This window comes from Salvelinus sp. IW2-2015, linkage group LG6.1 (genome assembly GCF_002910315.2).
Source record: "Salvelinus sp. IW2-2015 linkage group LG6.1, ASM291031v2, whole genome shotgun sequence".
In the NCBI taxonomy this organism is placed as follows: domain Eukaryota; kingdom Metazoa; phylum Chordata; class Actinopteri; order Salmoniformes; family Salmonidae; genus Salvelinus; species Salvelinus sp. IW2-2015.
The window spans coordinates 25959544-25980085 of NC_036845.1; the positions used below are offsets into that span (position 1 = coordinate 25959544).

Here is a 20542-nt window from a genome sequence, read left to right on the forward strand (position 1 = left end):
TCTTGTCACTACACAACTGATTGGCTCAAATGCATTAAGGAAATAAATTCCACCTGTTAATTGAAATGCATTCCAGGTGACACCTCAAGCTGTTTGAGAGAATGCCAAGTGTGCRAAGCTGTCATGGCCAAGGTTGGTTTCTTAGAATCTAAAATGTATTTAGATTTTTGGTTAATGCTTTTTTGGTTACATGATTCCATGTTCAGTTTTGATGTCTTTATTCTACAATGTAGAAAATAGTAATAAAAAAAACGAATGACGTGTGTCCACGTCAAGGTTGTATGGCAAGATTGCATATAGAAATCAGTGTGTTCCACAACATTTATTCAGAAGTGCCCACTTTCTGACGATTGAATGTGCAATGCGTGGATACAGGAACGAAGTGTTGGGGGATACTACAAAGCAGGATCAAGAACATAGCCAGCTAACTAGACGAATTAAAAATGTGCTTGGAATAGGCTTTGTCATTTTGATTCAACAAACAAGTCAATTGACAAATTAGAAAAACTGCTATTTGAGTGGAACAACCAATCAGGACTGGTGATTTATTTTACCAATCCTACGTCAGACGTCATTGCGTCAGCGGTCGCTGCTTTCAAAGAGGGATACGATTTTGCCAGGTTCAATTGTATTTGCTCCATAACAACTCGGCTAGTAATCATGACGAACCAACTTTGTAAACTGTTTGTCGGTGGATTGAACGTCGAGACTACAGACGATGGACTTCGGCAACATTTCGAGCAGTACGGCCAGTTAACCGACTGCGTAGTGGTCCAGAACCAGCAGCTACAAAGGTCCCGGTGTTTCGGCTTTGTAACCTACTCAAGCGCGGAGGAGGCCGACGCAGCCATGGCCGCTAGGCCACATGTCGTCGATGGTACCAACGTGGAGTTAAAAAGGGCCGTTGCACGGGAAGATGCCGGTAGGCCAGAGGCACTCGCCAAAGTTAAAAAAATATTTATCGGTGGGTTGAAAGACGACATAGAAGACGACCATTTGAATGATTATTTCTCTCAATTCGGGGCAATTGAGAAGGCCGAAGTAATCAGTGACAAACAGACTCTCAAAAAAAGAGGATTCGGCTTTGTCTATTTTGAAGATAATGACTCTGCCGACAAAGCAGTGGTGCTGAAGTTCCACACAATCAATGGGCACAAAGTGGAGGTGAAGAAGGCCCTCACCAAGCAAGAGATGCAGTCAGCCGGTGGTCGGGGAAGAGGCGGGCGAGGAATGAGGGGGTCTCAAAATGGTTACGACGGCGGAAGAGGTGGCGGCTACGGCAACTATGGCGGTAATTATGGAGGAAACGATGGCGGGTACGGTGGCGGATACGGCAATGGAGGTGGTTACGGTAACCAAGGGGGATACGGAGGAGGTTATGGAGATCAAATGGGGAGCAGTTATGGTGGGAACGGTTATAATGACTTTGGCGAAGATTAYGGACAGCAGTCCTCCGGCTATGGTGCAATGAAAGGGGGTAATTATTCAGGCAGGAGCGCAGCACCGTACTCCCGTGGAGGCGCCAGTGGTTATGGCAGGGGTGGATATGGTGGTTATTAGACACCGTTGGCCACATTTGACCCAATATTTTGAAATGTTCTGAATTTCTGATTCAATGACCTGCATTTACACACACGGGTCGGAGTTGCCCATTTCTTTGTTGCTACTATTTTAAAGTACTCGTGCCCCTCGCCCACCCTGATGTACCCTCCCCCTCCATCCGGACTACACCATTGTCCCTAGGCGGCGCTACTAAAGACACGATGGACACTTTGTTACCAATTCAACTTTCTGACTTGTCAATGTAGTGATTCCTTTCAATATTTTTTATTTAATTGTAGTTAACGTCGCTGCTTCCAAGGCTTTGGTATGATACTGTATGTCATTAGTACCAGCCAGGTTAATAACAAGACATATTGCTTTAGCAACATGAAACTCAGGGGTATTAATGGAGTTGAAAGCAGTCTTAGTGTATGCTTGAGTGTTTTTAAGATCATAATATTTCGTGTCAAAGTATTAAGTACTTATGGTTATTGTATTATTATACTTTTTTTATGGTTACCTCCAAATGCTTTTCTCCATCCAAGATGTGCTGTTCAATACCTTGCAAAGCAATGCAGTTTTGTGGAATGTTACTTAAATATTAGTTGGCTATTGAGCCTAACTCTTTTGGCTGTATTAAAGTTTTTAATGTTTGAAAGCAATCAGTGCTTATTGTCAATTTAACCATTCTGACCTCTTGTTTCAAAAGAGAATCAAGTTAAGCCTTTAGAACTGTGATCCTGAATGATCTATCATGAGGTAGTTGCACACCCTACTGACATACTATCACTGGTAACTTTCTTGTTCAGGAATGGACTAATCTGGGACTGCTAACTGGCCAACAGGCATGCTTTTTTTTTTAAGGCCCTCTACCATTTCCTGTGTTACGCTAATACCAAAAAGCATTCTTGCTAATATTGTAAGCCTTTTTTTAATCACATTTTCAATGAAGGGGATTCTTGGTTTATAATCAGATTTTATTTTTTAACGGGACAAGGATTTTGCAGGTAACATATTCCATGTCAATAGACACATTTGTCTGACACTAGTTTGTTTTGATAATGGCAGTGAATACTGTATTGTGATTTTTCTCCAGTACATCTATCTGCTTTACAGCCTATCAACACTCCCAATTTCTTTGCTGCACAGGTAGCCAAAAATAAGCTACTCATACCACTACATATAATTATAGGTTGTCCTGTTCAAATTACATGACAGGCCTGATTTTTATTTAGATTATTATTCCAATTTACCAATGTGCACAAATATTAGGTCTGTGGTTATGGAAATATACAAAATGACAGCATTTACCCTTTTTGCTGTCAAAATGATAATTTTGTACTATAATAGGCCAAATATGCCAACAATTTACAATATTTTGCCAGTAGGAGACTCATTACGTCAACCCCCAACCATCTGTCTCCCTCGGTGATCTCTACATCTGCCATTTTAGACACCTGGAGAAGCACCGTCAAGTCAGTGTTGACATAGCATAATCAAAGCAAGATTCTAGAGCTGTAAAATCAACTCTGCAAGCTCTGTTGGTGGACTAAATGTTTACACCACTGATGATGACCTTCGTAAACCATTTGAAAAGTATGGTGAGCAAGCCGATTGCGTAGTTATTCAGAACCTGCAACTACTGCGGTCTGGTTTTGTAACTGCTAGTGCTGTGGAGGCAGACGCTGCAATGTCCGCGCGGGCTCATCCCCTGGGTGGCAACAATGTTGAACAGAAAAGTACAGTGGCACGTGAAGATGCGGGAGGCCCTGGCAAACTATCGGTGGAAGCTACAGAGGATGAACTTCTGAACGAGTACTTCTTTCAGTTCGGTGCTATCGAGAAGGCCGAGGTTATTAGCAATAATCAAACTGGTAAGAAGAGGATTTTGTTTTTCGAAGATAATGATTATGCCGACTAAGCAGATGTTCTTTAGTTCCACACCATTAATGGCCATAAAGTTGAGGTGAAAAATCCCTCACCAAGCAAGAAATGCAGGCTGCTGGAACCCCGTGGCAGGAGGGAAGCAATGTCTCAAAATGGATATGTTGGTGGCCATGGCAACTAGTGGGGGGGAGCCCCATCAAATCTCACTCAAAGCAGTCCCATCCCCCATAGTAACAGTGGTGGGAAAAGTACCCAATTGTCATACTTGAGTAAAAGTGAAGTTACCTTAAAAGAAAATGACTCAAGTGAAAGTCACTGAGTAAAATACTACTTGAGTAAAAGTMAAAGTATTTGGTTTTAAATGTACTTAAGTAAAAGTATAAATCATTTCAARTTTCTTATATTAAGCAAACCAGACAGCGTTGTTTTCTTAATTTATAAAAAAATTAAATAATTATGGATAGCCAGGGGCACACTTCAACACTCAGACATATTTTATAAACGAAACATTTGTGTTTAGTGAGTCTGTCAGATGAGGCAGTAAGGATGACCTTGGATTTTCTCTTGATAAGTGTGTGAATTAGATAATTTTCCTGTCCTGCTAAGCATTCAAAATGTAACGACTACTTTTGGGTGTCAGGGAAAATGTAAGGAGCAAAAAGTACATAATTTTCTTTAGGAATGTAGTGGAGTAAAAGTTGTCAAATAAATAGTAAGGTACAGATACCCCCAAAAACGACTTTTGTAGTGCTTTAAAGTATTTTTACTTAAGTACTTTACACCTCTGACTAGTAAAAATTATGAACTCTTAATAACGCTGTTCCGACCAAACATTCTATAATGGCACAAGAGTGACTGAATACTGAGCCCAAGTGTTTCAGACAGGAAAGTTACTACAGTATTCACTATTTAAAGCTGGCCTAAATAGGTAGCAAGAGTTCCTTGCCATCTAGCCAGAGTTACTTTGGCCATCTAGCAACTAACTACAGATACTCTTGGAGACAGATGTCTCTACCTTCATAACTACAGTGCATTCTGACACCTTGACTTTTTCCACATTGTTACATTAGTCCTATTCTAAAATGGATAAAATATATATATTTTGTCATCAATCTACCAACAATATGCCATAATGACAAAGCGAAAACAGGTTTTTAAGAAATGTTAGCAAATTTTAGTATTCAGACCCTTTGTTATTGATCTCAGGTGCATCCTGTTATCCTTGATGTTTCTACAACTTGATTGGAGTCCACCTGTGGTAAATTCAATTGATTGGACATGATTTGGAAAGGCACATACCTGTCTATAAAAGGTCCCACAGTTGAGAGTGCATGTCAGAGCAAAAACCAAGCCACGAGGTTGAAGGAATTGTCCGTAGAGCTCCGAGACAGGATTGTGTTGAGGCACAGATCTGGGGAAGGGTATCAAAACATTTCAGCAGTATTGAAGGTCCCCAAAAACACATGGAAGATGTTTGGAACCATCAAGAATCTTCCTAGAGCTGTCCGCCAGGCCAAACTGAGCAATCAGGGAGAAGAGCTTTGTTAGGGAGGTGACCAAGAACCCGATCACTCTGACAGAGTTCCAGAGTTCCTCTGTGGAGATGGGAGAACCTTCCAGAAGGACAACCTATGCAGTACTCCACCAATCAGGCTTTATGGTAGATTGGCCAGATGGAAGCCACTCCTCAGTAAAAGGCACATGTCCACCCGCTTAGAGTTTGCCAAAAGGCACCTAAAGGACTCAGACCATGAGAAACAAGATTCTCTGGTCTGATGAAACCAATATTGAACTCTTTGGCCTCAATGCCAAGCGTCATGTTTGGAGGAAACTTGGCACAATCCTTACTATTCAGGCTCAAGGGAAAGATGAACAGAGCAAAGTACAGAGAGATCCTTAATGAAATCTACTCCAGAGAGCTCAGGACCTCAGACTGGGGCGAAGGTTCACGTTCCAACAGGTCAACGACCCTAATCACACAGCTAAGACAACGCAAGAGTGGCTTCGAGACGAGTCTCTGAATATCATTGAGTTGCCCAGCCAGAGCCCGGACTTGAACCTGATCGAACATCTCTGGAGGGACCTGAAAATAGCTGTGTAGCGACGCTCCCCATCCAACCTGACCGAGCTTGAGAGGATCTGCAGAGAAGAATGGGAGAAACTCCCCAAATACTGGTGTGCCAAGCTTGAAGCATCATACCCCAAAATACTTGAGGCTGTAATCGCTGCCGAAGGTGCTACAACAAAGTACTGAGTAAAGGGTCTGAATACTTAGGTAAATGTGATATTTCAGTATTTTTTATACAGTTGCAAAAATGTCAAACCGGTTTTGCTTCGTCAATATGGGGTAGTGTGTGTAGACTGATGGAGGGACAAAACAATTTAATCAATTTTAGAATAAGGCTGTAACAAAACAAAATGTGGAAAAAGTCACAGGGTCTGAATACCTTCCGAATGCCCTGTAAATTTCTAGACAGCGGTCTTCATGCCCATAGCAACTACAGAGCACTAGAAGGCAGATGTCTTCACTCCAAAAGGTCTCAAATAACTTAGGTCTAACTGTCCATTGTCCACAAGGACTACTCCTTTGGATTATTTTGTTTTGAGCAGTGGAGGACTGCGGTTTTGTATTTTGCCCAGATGTTATTGAAATTAAGTTAATAGCTAAGTCTCTTTGCTTGTTAGTGCTTTTCTTTCTTTAGGTAATGTGTTGTAAGTCAATTGCATTTTGTTTTAAATATTTGGATTTAAGTTGGCGTATTATTTATATGGAACCCCATGTTTGACTGACTAGCCATGTAGTCAATTGCAGTGAACTTGATTTTAGTCATTTTCTGAATCTAATTAGTTAAAAGGCAACTGAAGTTATATTGGCCATAAAATATATTATTACTTGCCCCGGCACTATACCAAAGTATATGATAAAATCTGCCCAATAGCGTTTGGTCTCAAAGGAAAATCTCCATGCAGTATTTAGGCTATAAGGACTAGGTCACACTTCTTAAGAATTCTAGGTTCACTGCTGCTGTTCCCGAAATGTAGGCTATTTGTTTTAGTTTGATTTGTGATTCCCATTTAGTTTTAATGTTAATAAATAATTGTATCATTACTATTTATGCTATAGTTGTTACCATGAACATTGTCTCACTTCTCAACTACTTCAAATTCTGAAAACAGATTTTATCTAAGCTTTCCAGTTTTTCTATTTGACAGTAGAACTACAAAGGAATTCAGTAATAAGGCAAGAAATAGTATGTGAACCCTTTGGAATTACCTGGATTTCTGCATAAATTGATCATCAAATTTGATCTGATCTTCATCTAAGTCACAACAATAAACACACATAGTGTCTCCAAATGCTAATTGGAGTCAGGAGTCAGCTATCCTGGAGTCCAATTAATGAGATGAGATTGGAGATGCTGGTTAGAGCTGCCTTGCCCTATAAAAAACTCACAAAATTTGAGTTTGCTATTCACAAGAAGCATTGCCTGATGTGAACCATGTCTCGAACAAAAGAGATCTCAGAAGACCTAAGATTAAGAATTGTTGACTTGCATAAAGCTGGAAAGGGTTACAAAAGTATCTCTAAAAGCCTTTGATGTTCATCAGTCCACGGTAAGACAAATTGTCTATAAATGGAGAAAGTTCAGCACTGTTGCTACTCTCCCTAGGAGTGGCCATCCTGCAAAGATGACTGCAAGAGCACAGCGCAGAATGCTCAAGGAGGTTAAGAAGAATCCTATAGTGTCAGCTAAAGACTTACAGAAATCTCTGGAACATGCTAACATCTCTTTTGACGAGTCTAAAACACTAAACAAGAATGGTGTTCATGGGAGGACACCACGGAAGAAGCCACTGCTGTCCAAAAAAACCCATTGCTGCACGTCTGAAGTTAGCAAAAGTGCACCTGGATGTTCCACAGCGCTACTGGTGAAATGTTCTGTGGACAGCTGAAACTACAGTTGAGCTGTTTGGAAGGAACACACAACACTATGTATGGAGAAAAAAAGGCACAGCACACCAACATAACCTACTCCCAACTGTAAAGTATGGTGGAGGGAGCACCATGGTTTGCGGCTGCTTTGCTGCCTCAGGGCCTGGACAGCTTGCCATCATCAACGGAAGGATGAATTCCCAAGTTTATCAAGACATTTTTCAGGTGAATGTTAGGCTTTCTCTCCGCCAATTAAAGCTCAACAGAAGTTGGGTGATGCAACAGGACAATGACCCAAAACACAGAAGTAAATCAACAACAGAATGGCTTCAACAGAAGAAAATATGCCTTCTGGAGTGGCCCAGTCAGAGTCCTGACCTCAACCCGATTGAGATGCTGTGGCATGTGTAACGGATGTGAAATGGCTAGCTAGTTCACATCCGTTACACATGACCTCGAGAGCAGTTCACGGCAGACATCCCAAGAATATTGCTGAAATGAAACAATTTTGTAAAGAGGAATGGTCCAAAAAAGACCTAATTTGGTACTTTGAATTAAATCAAGTATAACTTAGGGTATGAAACAACAGTAAGTAACCTGCTGTGGTACGGAAAACGTAATCAGGGTTTGTGCTTTTAAGCACCTTGAAATKAATCCCTAGATTTTACTGAATGTATTCTCCATACTTATTTTCTACCCACTCTTGTTTTGATAGCTATTCAAGGAAAACTATTTTCTATTCAATCAATCAGATTTGGTAGAGTAATGAATAGACTATTTTGTATATCTTTCAACATATACGTATTACCTCCAGAATGTCTATTTCTTCCTAAAATGAATTCTAGAGCTCTGTTCCAACACCCTTAGTGAACAAATAGGCTGGAGATACCTAAACTGTATCCTCTACGTCATGGGAATCTCCATGGTACTCCGAGCTGTAGAATTCCAGCTGAAAGTCCATAGGATATGCTTCCATAAGACATCAGGTTTGTTACAATACTTTATACACAAGACATTATTACATAATATCAATATTTAATATTTAATCTTTAACATGGAGTCCCATTGAGGGGTTAACCTCTGTACTACAGTCAGGTTTTCACATGTTGGTCAAACATGCATGCATCTGAATTATAGCTCAACAGTCCGTCACTAATTCCAGATAAATAAGTAAATCCATTATATTTGTACTTTCTGGAAATTGGTGTCTTCAGCTCTTATCTTAACAGTGTAAATACAACAACCTAAAAAGTCAAGCTTGGATGTGATTCTGGACCTTTTTTGTTTGATAATTATAACCCATAGACATTTTAGACAGGAGCTTGGAGTTCCTGTGTTCCTGACACATTAGTCCAGATGTTCTTTTTCCAAAAAAGCAAGGAGAACCTCCGTATTATTTGCAAGGTTTGTTCGCTTCAGTTATTTGCCGTACATAAAGTATCCCTTCCCTCATCAACTCAGTGTTTTGCCTGTGGGTTCTGCTTTTGTTATCAACCATTTTACATTGTAAAGTAATTTAGTCCTGTTCTAACAGCTTCTATAGTTTTGCCCTAGGCCTAGTCTTGCATCTAAAAGTCTTTTCCATAGTAGCTTAGGTTCATTTGGTTAAATGATTGGTTCGATATATTTTGAAGGATTGGCTGTACATAATACATCACACACTTGACAGGTACTTGTCCTGCATTCTACCCCCCTTCCATGACAAGTTGTGATAGTAATTCCAACCACATGGTCCTTGTTCAAATATGCGTCATTGAAATAGTCCTGGGCCTATTTCACTTCACTGAGAAACACATTTTTGCCTGTCTGGATGACAATTTCTAAGATGTTATTTTCTTCCACAGAAWGAATAGATGACACATTCTTCCTCATAAATCCTGCTGGTTGATGAGGATCTCAAGGGATTGATTGGACCAAGATGCGGAAAAGTTCCTATAAGGAGGGAAACCCTGTTTATGGCACTGGAGCGACTATGGTGATTTTACTTTTTGTACTCATTTACTTATTAGAGGCATTCTGTTTACATATATGTAATTTGATATGACCTACACAATTTAATTAATTCAGTGTTTATTTTCAGTCAAGGAACCTCTGTATGTTTTTGTCTTTAGCCTAAGGAGGGCAGCATTTCTTTGCTGATAAACGACTATCTGGTTTAAAATGTTAAATTGCCAGTGGATAGTAACTGGATACTGCATGGCTTTTAGAAATTGTTTTAATGGTGATCTATTCTAATGTATTTTGACAGGTGTGACCCCAGACTGTGCTGCTCCAGTGGTCCTGTCATTACAGGATGAAGAATGTCTGTGAAAAATGTGGGGCTTTTGAAGGACCTCTTTGGCCTAATATCCACCTGTTAGGAAGGTTGAAACTTTCAATGAATCATTAAGATATGTATCCTTGTTTTGTATTCCAGTATGTGGAATCACATACTGCTTGTTCTGTACTGTGATATTTGTTTGTGGATGCAGTAAATATTTATTTGTTTTAAACCTATAGCTTCATTCTTTTCAAATGTAAAGCTATGTTTGTGTGTGAACTAATTTGGATGTAATGTAGGATGCATGCTGTTTTATCTGAATCGTAAGCAACCTTGAAACAATGATGACTTTCTAAAAAAAAAGTGAAACACATTAGGCCTACATTCTCACATTTCAAATTCACTGTCATAGTCCTCACACTGCTAGCCCTAAATAAGCTTCCACACATTTTTGCTAGCTAAAACTTTGGGTGATTACATTAGGCTATTCAAAATAGTTAACTCAAATGTAATTAGTTCATACATCAGTATTCTAATTGATCTGATTACCTAATTGATGGCTTGCTAGTTTGTACTCGACAACGACAATTTCTTGATTGGATCTTTCTTCATCGTCCTGACACGCCGTAACCTAGCAACGCGGGAGCAAGCAGAACCAAGATTTTCCTCGGGTGGAACAAAGCTTTGCGGATTGGAAATGGGGCAGGATGAAGCAGCAGTGTCTGGGAAAGACATTCTCTAGCGTTTCTTGCTCAGTCAGAAAATAACACATTTTGTAATAGTTTAGGGTAGAAAGGAAATAAGCAGTAACCATGACAAGATGTCTGCTTATTAGCTAGGTTTATTTGTCAGCTAATTAATAAGTGTAGATTCGATAAGCCACCTCATGCAGTGAGTGTTGTGTTGGACTTTGAACGATTCATTTTGTGCATGGGCCCGTAGCCAACCCCGGTACAACTCATGCAGCATATCTGATATCATGGACTGTGCAACGTTGGGGTAAGTTGTCAGAGGGCTCGTGATGAAAGTGTAGTCTTCCGATGAATACTGTACAGCTGTTGTCGGATATAACTTGCCAGTTGATTTATAGAGATTTGGCATTTTCCATGAATAGCTGGCTAACTTGCTAGCTAACTACTGTACTGCACGCATTTTTATGCCGATGTAGCTAGCTAACATTAGCAAGCTAAGCGAACAGCGTGAACAAAAAGCAAGCCCAGGACAGCTGTATTTATCTTCTAGTTTGTCAATAAGGGTAACACATACTTATTATATCGTGGTACTAGTAACCAAGTCATAGYTAAAGATAACTGCCAAATTACTACCTTACTAGTTAGGTAACTATTTAACAACCAACACATCAGCTGCTAGTAACGTTACTGTACTCTCTGTGTTAGCACACAGCACAGGCGTTAGCCACCTAGAAACTGTAGCCACTGTACTGAAGCATATGTTACTATACGTTGTCCTTTAAAATATATTTTGTTCAGTTATTGAGCAGTGAGAACCCAGCATTGTCTTTTGAAATTACAGTTGTATTTTGTTAATGCTATCTTTGTACAAGCTGGGGTGACGATAGTTGATTTAACTCCACGGTGAAGGAAGTTTCTGATGACTAGCTCCGACCACATCGATTCGCCCAAAGTCAATACTTCAAAATATTTAAATTATGAAACGACTACCGTGTACATAGGTTTGTGCTCTGTAGTTGTGAGCCTTTTTGTTTGCTGAAATCTATACTTTTCAATAAACCTTAAACAAATACAACTACCGACTGTTTCCTTGTTGAGATTAAACTGGAATTTGCGCGGAGTTGCCATTTTACAGCAATGAGCAAACAGTCGGTGGGTGTATTTGATTCACGTTTATTGAAAAGTGTGGATTTCAGGAAACAACGAAAGTAACACAACTACAGAGTACAAACAAAGGTAGGCGTTACACACACACACACAACACCAACACACACACACACACACACACACACACACACACACACACACACACACAACGGTCAAAAGTTTTAGAACACCCTATTCATTCAAGGGTTGTTTTTATTTGTACTATTTTCTACAACTGTAGAATAATAGTGAATACATCAAAACTATGAAATAACACATACGGAATCATGTAGTAACCAAAAAAGTGTTTACAAAAAAGAATATTTTTATATTGAGATCTTAAAATAGCCACCCTTTTGCCTCACTGGCAGCTTGATTAAATAGTACCGCAAAAACACCAGTTTCAACATCAAAGTGAAGAGTCGACTCCGGATGCTAGCCTCTAGGCAGAGTGCAAAGAAAAAGCCATATCTCAGACTGGCCAATAAAAATAAAATATTAAGATGGGTAAAAGAAACACAGACAGCGAACTCTGCCTAGATGGCCAGCATCCCGGAGTCGCCGCTTCACTGTTGATGTTGAAACTGGTGTTATGCGGGTACTATTTAAATGAAGGCTGCCAGTTGAGAATTGAGGTGTCTGTTTCTCAAACAGACACTCTAATACTTTGTCCTCTTGCTCAGTTGTGCACCGGGGCCTCCCTCTCCTCTTCTATTCTGGTTAGAGCCAGTTGGTGCTGTTCTGTAAGGAGTACGTACACAACAGCATGTACAAGATCTTCAGTTTTCTTGGAAATTTCTCGCATGAAATAGCCTTAATTCTCAGAACAAGAACTAGACTGACGAGTTTCAGAAGAAGGTACTTTGTTTCTGGCCATTTTGAGCCTGTAATCGAACCCACAAATCTGATGCTCCAAGATACTCAACTAGTCTAAAGAAGGCCAGTTTTATTGCTTCTTTAATCAGAACAACAGTTTTCAGCTGTGCTAACATATTGCAAAATGGTTTCTAATGACAATTACCCCTTTTAAAATGATAAACTTGGATTAGCTAACACAAGTGCCATGAAGAGAGAGTGATAGTTGCTGATAATGGGCCTCTGTAACCGCCTATGTAGATATTCCATAAAAAATCTGCCGTTTACGGCTACAGTAGTCATTAGAACATTAACAATGTTCTACACTGTATTTCTGATCAATTTGTTATTTTAATGGACAAAAATGTGCTTTTCTTTCAAAAACAAGGACATTTCCAATTGACCCCAAACTTTTGAACGGTGGGTGTATGTGTATATATATATATATATATATAAAAAAGTATTTAGTCAGCCACCAATTGTGCAAGTTCTCCCACTTAAAAAGATGAGAAGGCCTGTTCATCATAGGTACACTTCACTATGACAGACAAATGAGAAAATGTATGTAGGATTTTTAATGAATTTATTTGCAAATTATGGTGGAAAATAAGTATTTGGTCACCTACAAACAAGCAAGATTTCTGGCTCTCACAGACATGTCACTTCTTCTTTAAGAGGCTCCTCTGTCCTCCACTCGTTACCTGTATTAATGGCACCTGTTTGAACTTGTTATCAGTATAAAAGACACCTGTCCACAACCTCAAACAGTCACACTCCAAACTCCACTATGGCCAAGACCAAAGAGCTGTCAAAGGACACCAGAAACAAAATTGTAGACCTGCACCAGGCTGGGAAGACTGAATCTGCAATAGGTAAGCAGCTTGGTTTGAAGAAATCAACTGTGGGAGCAATTATTAGGAAATGGAAGACATACAAAGACCACTGATAATCTCCCTCGATCTGGGCTCCACGCAAGATCTCACCCCGTGGGGTCAAAATGATCACAAGAACGGTGAGCAAAAATCCCAGAACCACACGGGGGACCTAGTGAATGACCTGCAGAGAGCTGGGACCAAAGTAAAAAGCCTACCATCAGTAACACACTACGCGCGCCAGGACTCAAATCCTGCAGTGCCAGACGTGTCCCCCTGCTTAAGCCAGTAACATGTCCAGGCCCGTCTGAAGTTGCTAGAGAGCATTTGGATGATCCAGAAGAAGATTGGGAGAATGTCATATGTCAGATGAAACACAAATATAACTTTTTGGTAAAAACTCAACTCGTCGTGTTGGAGGACAAAGAATGCAGAGTTGCATCCAAAGAACACCATACCTACTGTGAAGCATGGGGTGGAAACATCATGCTTTGGGCTGTTTTTCTTGCAAAGGGACCAGGACGACTGATCCGTGTAAAGGAAAAGAATGATGGCCATGTATCGTGAGATTTTGAGTGAAAACCTCCTTCCATCAGCAAGGGCATTGAAGATGAAACGTGGCTGGTCTTCAGCATGACAATGATCCCAAACACACCGCCGGGCAACGAAGGAGTGGCTCGTAAGAAGATTTCAAGATCCTGGAGTGGCCTAGCCAGTCTCCAGATCTCAACCCCATAGAAAATCTTTGAGGGAGTTGGAAGTCCGTGTTGCCCAGCAACAGCCCCAAAACATCCACTGCTTAGAGGAGATCTGCATGACGGAATGGGCCAAAATACCACAACAGTGTGTGAACCTTGTGAAGACTTACAGAAAACGTTTGACCTCTGTCATTGCCAACAAAGGGTATATAACAAAGTATTGAGAAACTTTTGTTATTGACCAAATACTTATTTTCCACCATAATTTGCAAATAAATAAATAAAAAATCCTACAATGTGATTTTCTGGATTTTTTTTCTTCTCATTTTGTCTGTCATAGTTGAAGTGTACCTATGATGAAAATTACAGGCCTCTCATCTTTTTAAGTGGGAGAACTTGCACAATTGGTGGCTGACTAAATACTTTTTTGCCCCACTGTGTGTGTGTGTTGAATTTGGGCGAATCGATGTAGTCGGAGCTAGATTCCACATAGCCAGGACTGTGCTCCACTCCTTCACCATGGTGTGGAGTTTAGTCCGCTAGGGTTATGACTGAGGTTAATGATCTTTGAGCTATCCTAGCTAGGTAAGTCTATTTATGTCCAGTTTATCCCTGACCAGTCAAGAATCTAGTGTCCAGCAGCCGACCTGTGACTCCGAGGAGGATGCAGTGGATGCAGGGATGCACACCTTCAACCACACCCATATGAGAAAGGCTTTTCAGCTGATGAATGACTTAAGGAGGTGGGTTGGTTTCACCCTTGCCAGGACACAGACGAGTACATTTCTTAAATACACTAAAGTCTGGAAATGGACCTCTCTAATCCTCTTCAAGCCAGAATGTTGAATACAATTAGATTTGATACCGTGTGAGCGGATAGCGCTGTTGGCTAGAGCACACCTATAGCCTACATGATGAGATTATTATGACCAAAAGAGCGAGAATTTTTATTTGTCAAATGGCAGCCAAGCATCGATGATCATGTCACCAGAAAAAGACCCTCAATACTTTTTGGAAAAGAGCATCAAGCTCATCACCTTGCACTTTCACCACCCTTTGAAGTTCATCATGACTTATTTCATCTTCAAGTTTTAATGTCACATGCAAAAGTACAGTGAAAAGCTTTTCTTGCAAGCTCTAAAACCAACAATGAAGTARTCATAATTTATTTCATCTGTAGCCTAAGAAACTGGATGCTTTCCTTCCCAACAAGTCATAGTGTGAGGACCACACAACATGTCATTACGCATTTTTATGCGAGTAAAGTACGTGTCAGATCAAAAATGTCATGACAAGCCTGATGGAAACAGAAAATGTTTTGGTAAACTTTCCAAATGTTGACAAAACAAAATAAGCTAGAGAAGGTGGGAAATGTAGGTGGAAGCGCTTTTATGAGCAAAATATTGATATAATAACCATCATATCAAAGTAAACCATCATACTTTGATATGATGGTTATTATATCAATATTTTGCTCATAAAAGCGCTTCCACCTACATTTCCCACCTTCTCTAGCTTATTTTGTTTTGTCAACATTTGGAAAGTTTACCAAAACATTTTCTGTTTCCATCAGGCTTGTCATGACATTTTTGATCTGACACGTACTTTACTCGCATAAAAATGTTGGATGGAAACCTGGTTAGTGAGTAAGACACAAGTAATCCAAAGACATTGTTAAAACCCACCCACGGAACCTCCACTTTATTTAACTAGGCAAGTCAGTTATGAACAAATTCTTATTTACAATGACGGCCGAACCTGGACGATGCTGGGCCAATTGTGCGCCGCACTATGGGACTCCCAATCACGGCTGGATGTTGTTGGGGTGGGATTGGCGTGGGGTCCTATCCGTTTCTAAGTACAGAATCGATTTCAGAACAATTTCAGATGGTGGGTGTCATGGCTTNTTGCAACGCGTGGTGTTCTTTTGTTTTATCTAGTTCCATAGTATCCCCTTTGTCCATCATTGAAAATAAGTCTTGTAATGTGTCGATAATATAACTCATTATACACATTAATAGCCTACACATTATACATAACAGCCTATTCTTGGCACCGAGTAGCCTACTGTGCAATTACCTAATACAATGACCTTGGCACACAGCGGGAGCATTTATACATCCATTTGAGTTATTAAGAAATCATCAGTATGATGATTGTTGAAAACACCGTTCATCAACAGCCAACCTTTCGGATCTTTTGTGTTTACAGTAAGAAAATGCTGTGCGACGTTCTGTTGGTGGCGGGAAACATAGAGGTGCCAGCTCACAAGTTGGTGCTAGCCTCCTGCAGCCCCTACTTCTGTGCCATGTTCACAGGTATTATTACACTTCATATAGTTCAAGGTAAATAGTGTCGTGTATACATTTGTGTGTATAGATTACATTTGTCATCATTATGAAAGTAATGGGTCAAGTGAAAAATGTTGTGAAAGTGAGGCCCGCTTTATTGCAACAGTGAGATKATTGTTTTCCTCTTGTCACATAAAACTATCTCAAGTGGTTTCTCTCACTGTGTGTGTGTGGTGGACAGGGGACATGAGTGAGAGCAAAGCCCAGCAGGTGGAGATCAGGGATGTGGATGGCCAGACACTTAGGAAGCTGGTGGACTATATCTATACAGCTGAGATTGAAGTAACAGAGAACAACGTTCAGGTGAGCTACAGCGTCCCCATCGGTGTCTCAACCAAGTTAAACTGAGTACAGCATTGGATTCCATGGGTCCTTTCATGTTGCTTTGGTATTCCTTCATTGGACTCTTCAATTTTACTGGCTGTTTAAGTGGCATAGAATTGTCTCCACCTACCCGGGCCTTTCCCTTTCTCCTGCGTTGACAGTCTGCGCCTTCCTTGCTGGTGAGGCCAGGGTTTCAGCAGGCAGGGTATTTCCTGTTATTATTAGCTCAGGAAATGTGCATGGAGCGAGGGGAAATCCTCTGTGTTTGCAACATGCCTGCTTAGATGTGTGTGTGTTTTAGAATGGCATCCAAGTCTCGTCATAAGACTGGATAATCTTTCATTGTGTGTGTGGCGCTACAGTACTTTCTGTGTGGGCTCTCTCAGAATGTGTGGACCACAGCTGCAGAAAACACCCACTATGTGTTTAGTCAGCCTGTAGCTCCCTGTTCAGACCTAAGGGCAACAGGCAAAAACATGAATAATCACAGGGCTTTTCAAAGGAGAGCCTAGCTAAGTGACCTAGTTTCTATGTGTCTGCACTGCGTGGGGATGTGGGCAAATGGGAGCACTGGGCTGCCTGTTAAAGCACACCATAGTACCAACAGACTGGCAGGATGGAGGCTAATAAACAAGAGAAGCCAAATGGCTCCTTTAGAATTGACCAACATATACCACCAGTATGTATTATTCCAGTTGTCCGGTTAAAGTCTGAGAAACAGCCAGGGATGTAGAGTTCCCCTGTAATCCCTGCTGTCCTTGTTTTGTGGTTTTCCSAGTTTAAGCTCTTATCCTAGTAAATATTTGGCTGTTTCCGGCCCTTTGTCCATTCTGAGTCTGGCCTCTGTTTCGGTTGGCTTCTACTTTGGTATTAACTCTAACTCTGGAATTAAATTGGAATGAGTCTGCCTCCAAAAGATTCTTCAAACCATTCAATAATATTCAAATCCTCTGAGTTCTAAATGAAAACATGGAGATTTGCTTGGCATTAGAAAAACAAGCACAATGAGATTTGTTCCCTGCTACTGTGTATTCTATTAGTTGTCCTGATGATATAGTGGGCTGTGTCTTTTATGGGGCCTGCTCTCTCTTTTCTCTCTCTCCCTTTTGTGGGTTGCTTAGATGTCTGTTATGTTTATAGTGTCTCCTGTGTGTTCTGACCTACGGTGTGTCTCTGTAGGTACTCCTGCCTGCAGCCAGTCTCCTGCAGCTGATGGACGTGAGGCAGGTGTGCTGTGAGTTCCTGCAGAGCCAGCTGCACTCCACCAACTGTCTGGGCATCCGAGCCTTTGCTGACCTCCACACATGCACACAGCTCCTCAACCAGTCCCATGCCTATGCTGGTGAGTGGACTCCCACCTCACTTCTAGGATTCACCAGGCAGAGTGTGTGGGAATAGGGGAGGGGATGGAGAAACTGGCCCCTGTCTTTGTCAGAAGGCAGTTAAAAAGCAAACTGCAGAAGGGTTGTGACAACCAGAATCTCAATACTCGATTTTCCATGGCAAAAATGAAAACGTGGCGCAGACCAAACTCTTTGGATATTTAAAAACCTGCTTTATGTCAAATATTGTGTGCTGTAGCTTAAAAACTAAACAAATGTAACTCTGGATGACAGCATAATGATGTTTGTTTCCGCTTCAGGTTTTCTTTCCTTGCCATACTACTTTTATTGTATTGTGATACTGGTTTCGTCGTAACCTTATACTGTACAAAGTTGGCATTTATGATAGGCTACTTTCTACCACTAATCTAATCCTTTGGCGGGCCGCCTAAGCTTTTTTACATTTATTTTTATAATTTAAAAATATATATTTTCGGGATGGAAAAATGGTTTCAGAGGCCTCAAAGGACTAAAACCAGATAATGGACCTATATATATATATTTTTTTTTTTAAATAATATAATCTTTGAGAACCAACAATCACCAAAATAAAAGCTAGACAGGGAGAACTGTAAATTCCCAAAACAATTAATTTGGCAGTATTCATTTTGTTATTATGTTTGAGCAGAAGAACATAGCATTATCCATGGCAAAATGCATAGAATTGCAGGAAACTAGCTTTAAAACTGCAACATTTTCTCTCGGCTGCATGGCAAAATGTGTAGACTTGTAGGAAATTCACTTTAAAACTGCAATTCGCTTTAAAACTGCTAAATACATTCTCAGCTCCATGGAGAAATTTGTGGAATTTCAAAAAATTCTCTACAGCTCCAAGAGGGGGGGGGCGCAAATTTTTTTGCCGACCGCGCTCATTGCCATGTCCCCCTACCACGCCCTCTGCCACGCCCACCACCACACCCATTTTTTTATCCAGGAAAAAAACATTGGAAGTTCTTGATTAAGACTACTGTTAGAAGATATTACCCTTGTCCTGTTTTGCATGGACATTCTTCTGCCAAAGCCCAGTATCCCAGCTAGCTGTCAAGACTGAGTATATCAAATTTGACCTTACATTGTGGAGACGTGGTAAACTACTGGAGCTTGCTGGCCGTATGCTGATGACCTTTGTCATTTCTCAGGGGTGTAACGTTCTGTTGCTTAACCATGTGCTTGTGTTTGTTTAACAGAGCAGCATTTCTCAGAGGTGATGCTGGGAGAGGAGTTCATGGGCCTGTCTCTACAGCAGGTGTGCAGTCTAATCTCCAGCGACAAACTCACCGTGTCCACAGAGGAGAAGGTCAGCCACCAGAACATCCCAAACCAACCCCAAACTTCCCTCTGCTTCTGTTCTGTTCAGTCACACACTGCAGGCTCCTATCCTATACTATCCTATCCTATGAAGAGTACTTCACTTCCAATTACTATGCAAGACAAGTGCATTCCAGGAACTCCACTCTCTGTGCTATGAATTAGCTCAGTAGAGCTCAGGCTCTCAAGCTCTCTCCTCCTGGTCTTATTCAGACGACACTCACCATAACAACAGACTCCTCATGACTCACTCCTGCTGTAGTAGAGGACAGCCGTGTCACAAACGGCCTGATCCCCGTCCCAGAGTGACTTACCACAGAGGGAGAGAGAGCTGCTGCTGCCAGTGCTGACCAACCCACTCCAGGCCTCATGCTCCACTCGCTAATGTGCATACAAAGCAAAGCCAACCCACATGTACACACCAACGTGACACCAGCCCTGTTTCTAGTGTCTCTGCCCCCGTCTCCTGTCTCTTCAATCACGGTTCTGATCCTATCTATCTTCAGGGAACGGAGCAGGTTGGATGAGCTAGAGAGAGAGAGAGATATGGCAGATGGCTGTCTATCTGTGTGTTCAGATAGAGGGGAGTCACAGCACCGGTTAGATCCAGTTCTTGTTCTCCCCCCGTAAATGTAATTAACTCTGTGTTCTCTCTCTCAGGTGTTTGAGGCCATGGTTGCATGGATAAAACACAACAAGGAAGCTCGTCTGGAGCACATGCCAAAGCTGATGGAGCACGTTCGTTTGCCACTACTGTCCAGAGATTACCTGGTGCAGGTGGGTCACACTCATCACCACCATTCATCTTGTTTTTTCACGTAGTATTAATAATGAATCAAGCTCCCGAATTCTCCAGCATAGAAATCATACTGTGAGATGTGAAAAACTGTGTATATGTTTTATTCCAGATGGTGAACTTGAAAATATTGTACATATTGTGCTTGTTTCATGTGGCTCTATTGTGTTCCTGTCTGCACTTTGTGTGTGCTCACCGTGCTGTGTCCGTGGAGTAGATAGTGGAGGAGGAGGCCTTGATCAAAAACAACAACATCTGCAAGGACTTCCTGATAGAGGCCATGAAGTACCACCTCCTGCCCTCTGATCAGCGCCACCTGATCAAGACTGACCGTACACGCCCACGCACGCCTATCAGCCTGCCCAAGGTCAGACAACACACATATGCACGCATGTGCACATACACAAAAGCACACACGTACAGACACACACACACACTGTTATTTATACCCTGAGACTGTTACATGTAGCTAAATAGGAGCCCTCTTGTTGTGTG

The 20542-nt window shown here is 41.1% G+C and overlaps 2 protein-coding genes across 2 annotated transcripts in view; both read left to right on the top strand.

Moving 5' to 3' along the window:
* The first annotated feature begins 576 nt into the window (after window positions 1–576).
* Window positions 577–2204, top strand: LOC111965361 (heterogeneous nuclear ribonucleoprotein A0). The gene has a single exon (XM_023989511.2). The coding sequence runs from the start codon at window positions 661–663 to the stop codon at window positions 1558–1560; it is 900 nt and encodes a 299-aa protein (XP_023845279.1). The 5' UTR covers window positions 577–660; the 3' UTR covers window positions 1561–2204.
* An 8051-nt stretch (window positions 2205–10255) lies between these two features.
* The window catches only part of klhl3 (kelch-like family member 3), a 28142-nt gene continuing 17855 nt past the window's right edge, over window positions 10256–20542 (top strand). The window contains exons 1-8 of the mRNA XM_023989512.1: window positions 10256–10622; window positions 14507–14629; window positions 16098–16204; window positions 16419–16540; window positions 17741–17903; window positions 19131–19240; window positions 19912–20028; window positions 20265–20414. Of these exons, the coding sequence (XP_023845280.1) occupies window positions 10603–10622; window positions 14507–14629; window positions 16098–16204; window positions 16419–16540; window positions 17741–17903; window positions 19131–19240; window positions 19912–20028; window positions 20265–20414 (912 nt within the window). The 5' untranslated portion in view covers window positions 10256–10602. The remainder of the gene's footprint in view (window positions 10623–14506; window positions 14630–16097; window positions 16205–16418; window positions 16541–17740; window positions 17904–19130; window positions 19241–19911; window positions 20029–20264; window positions 20415–20542) is intronic.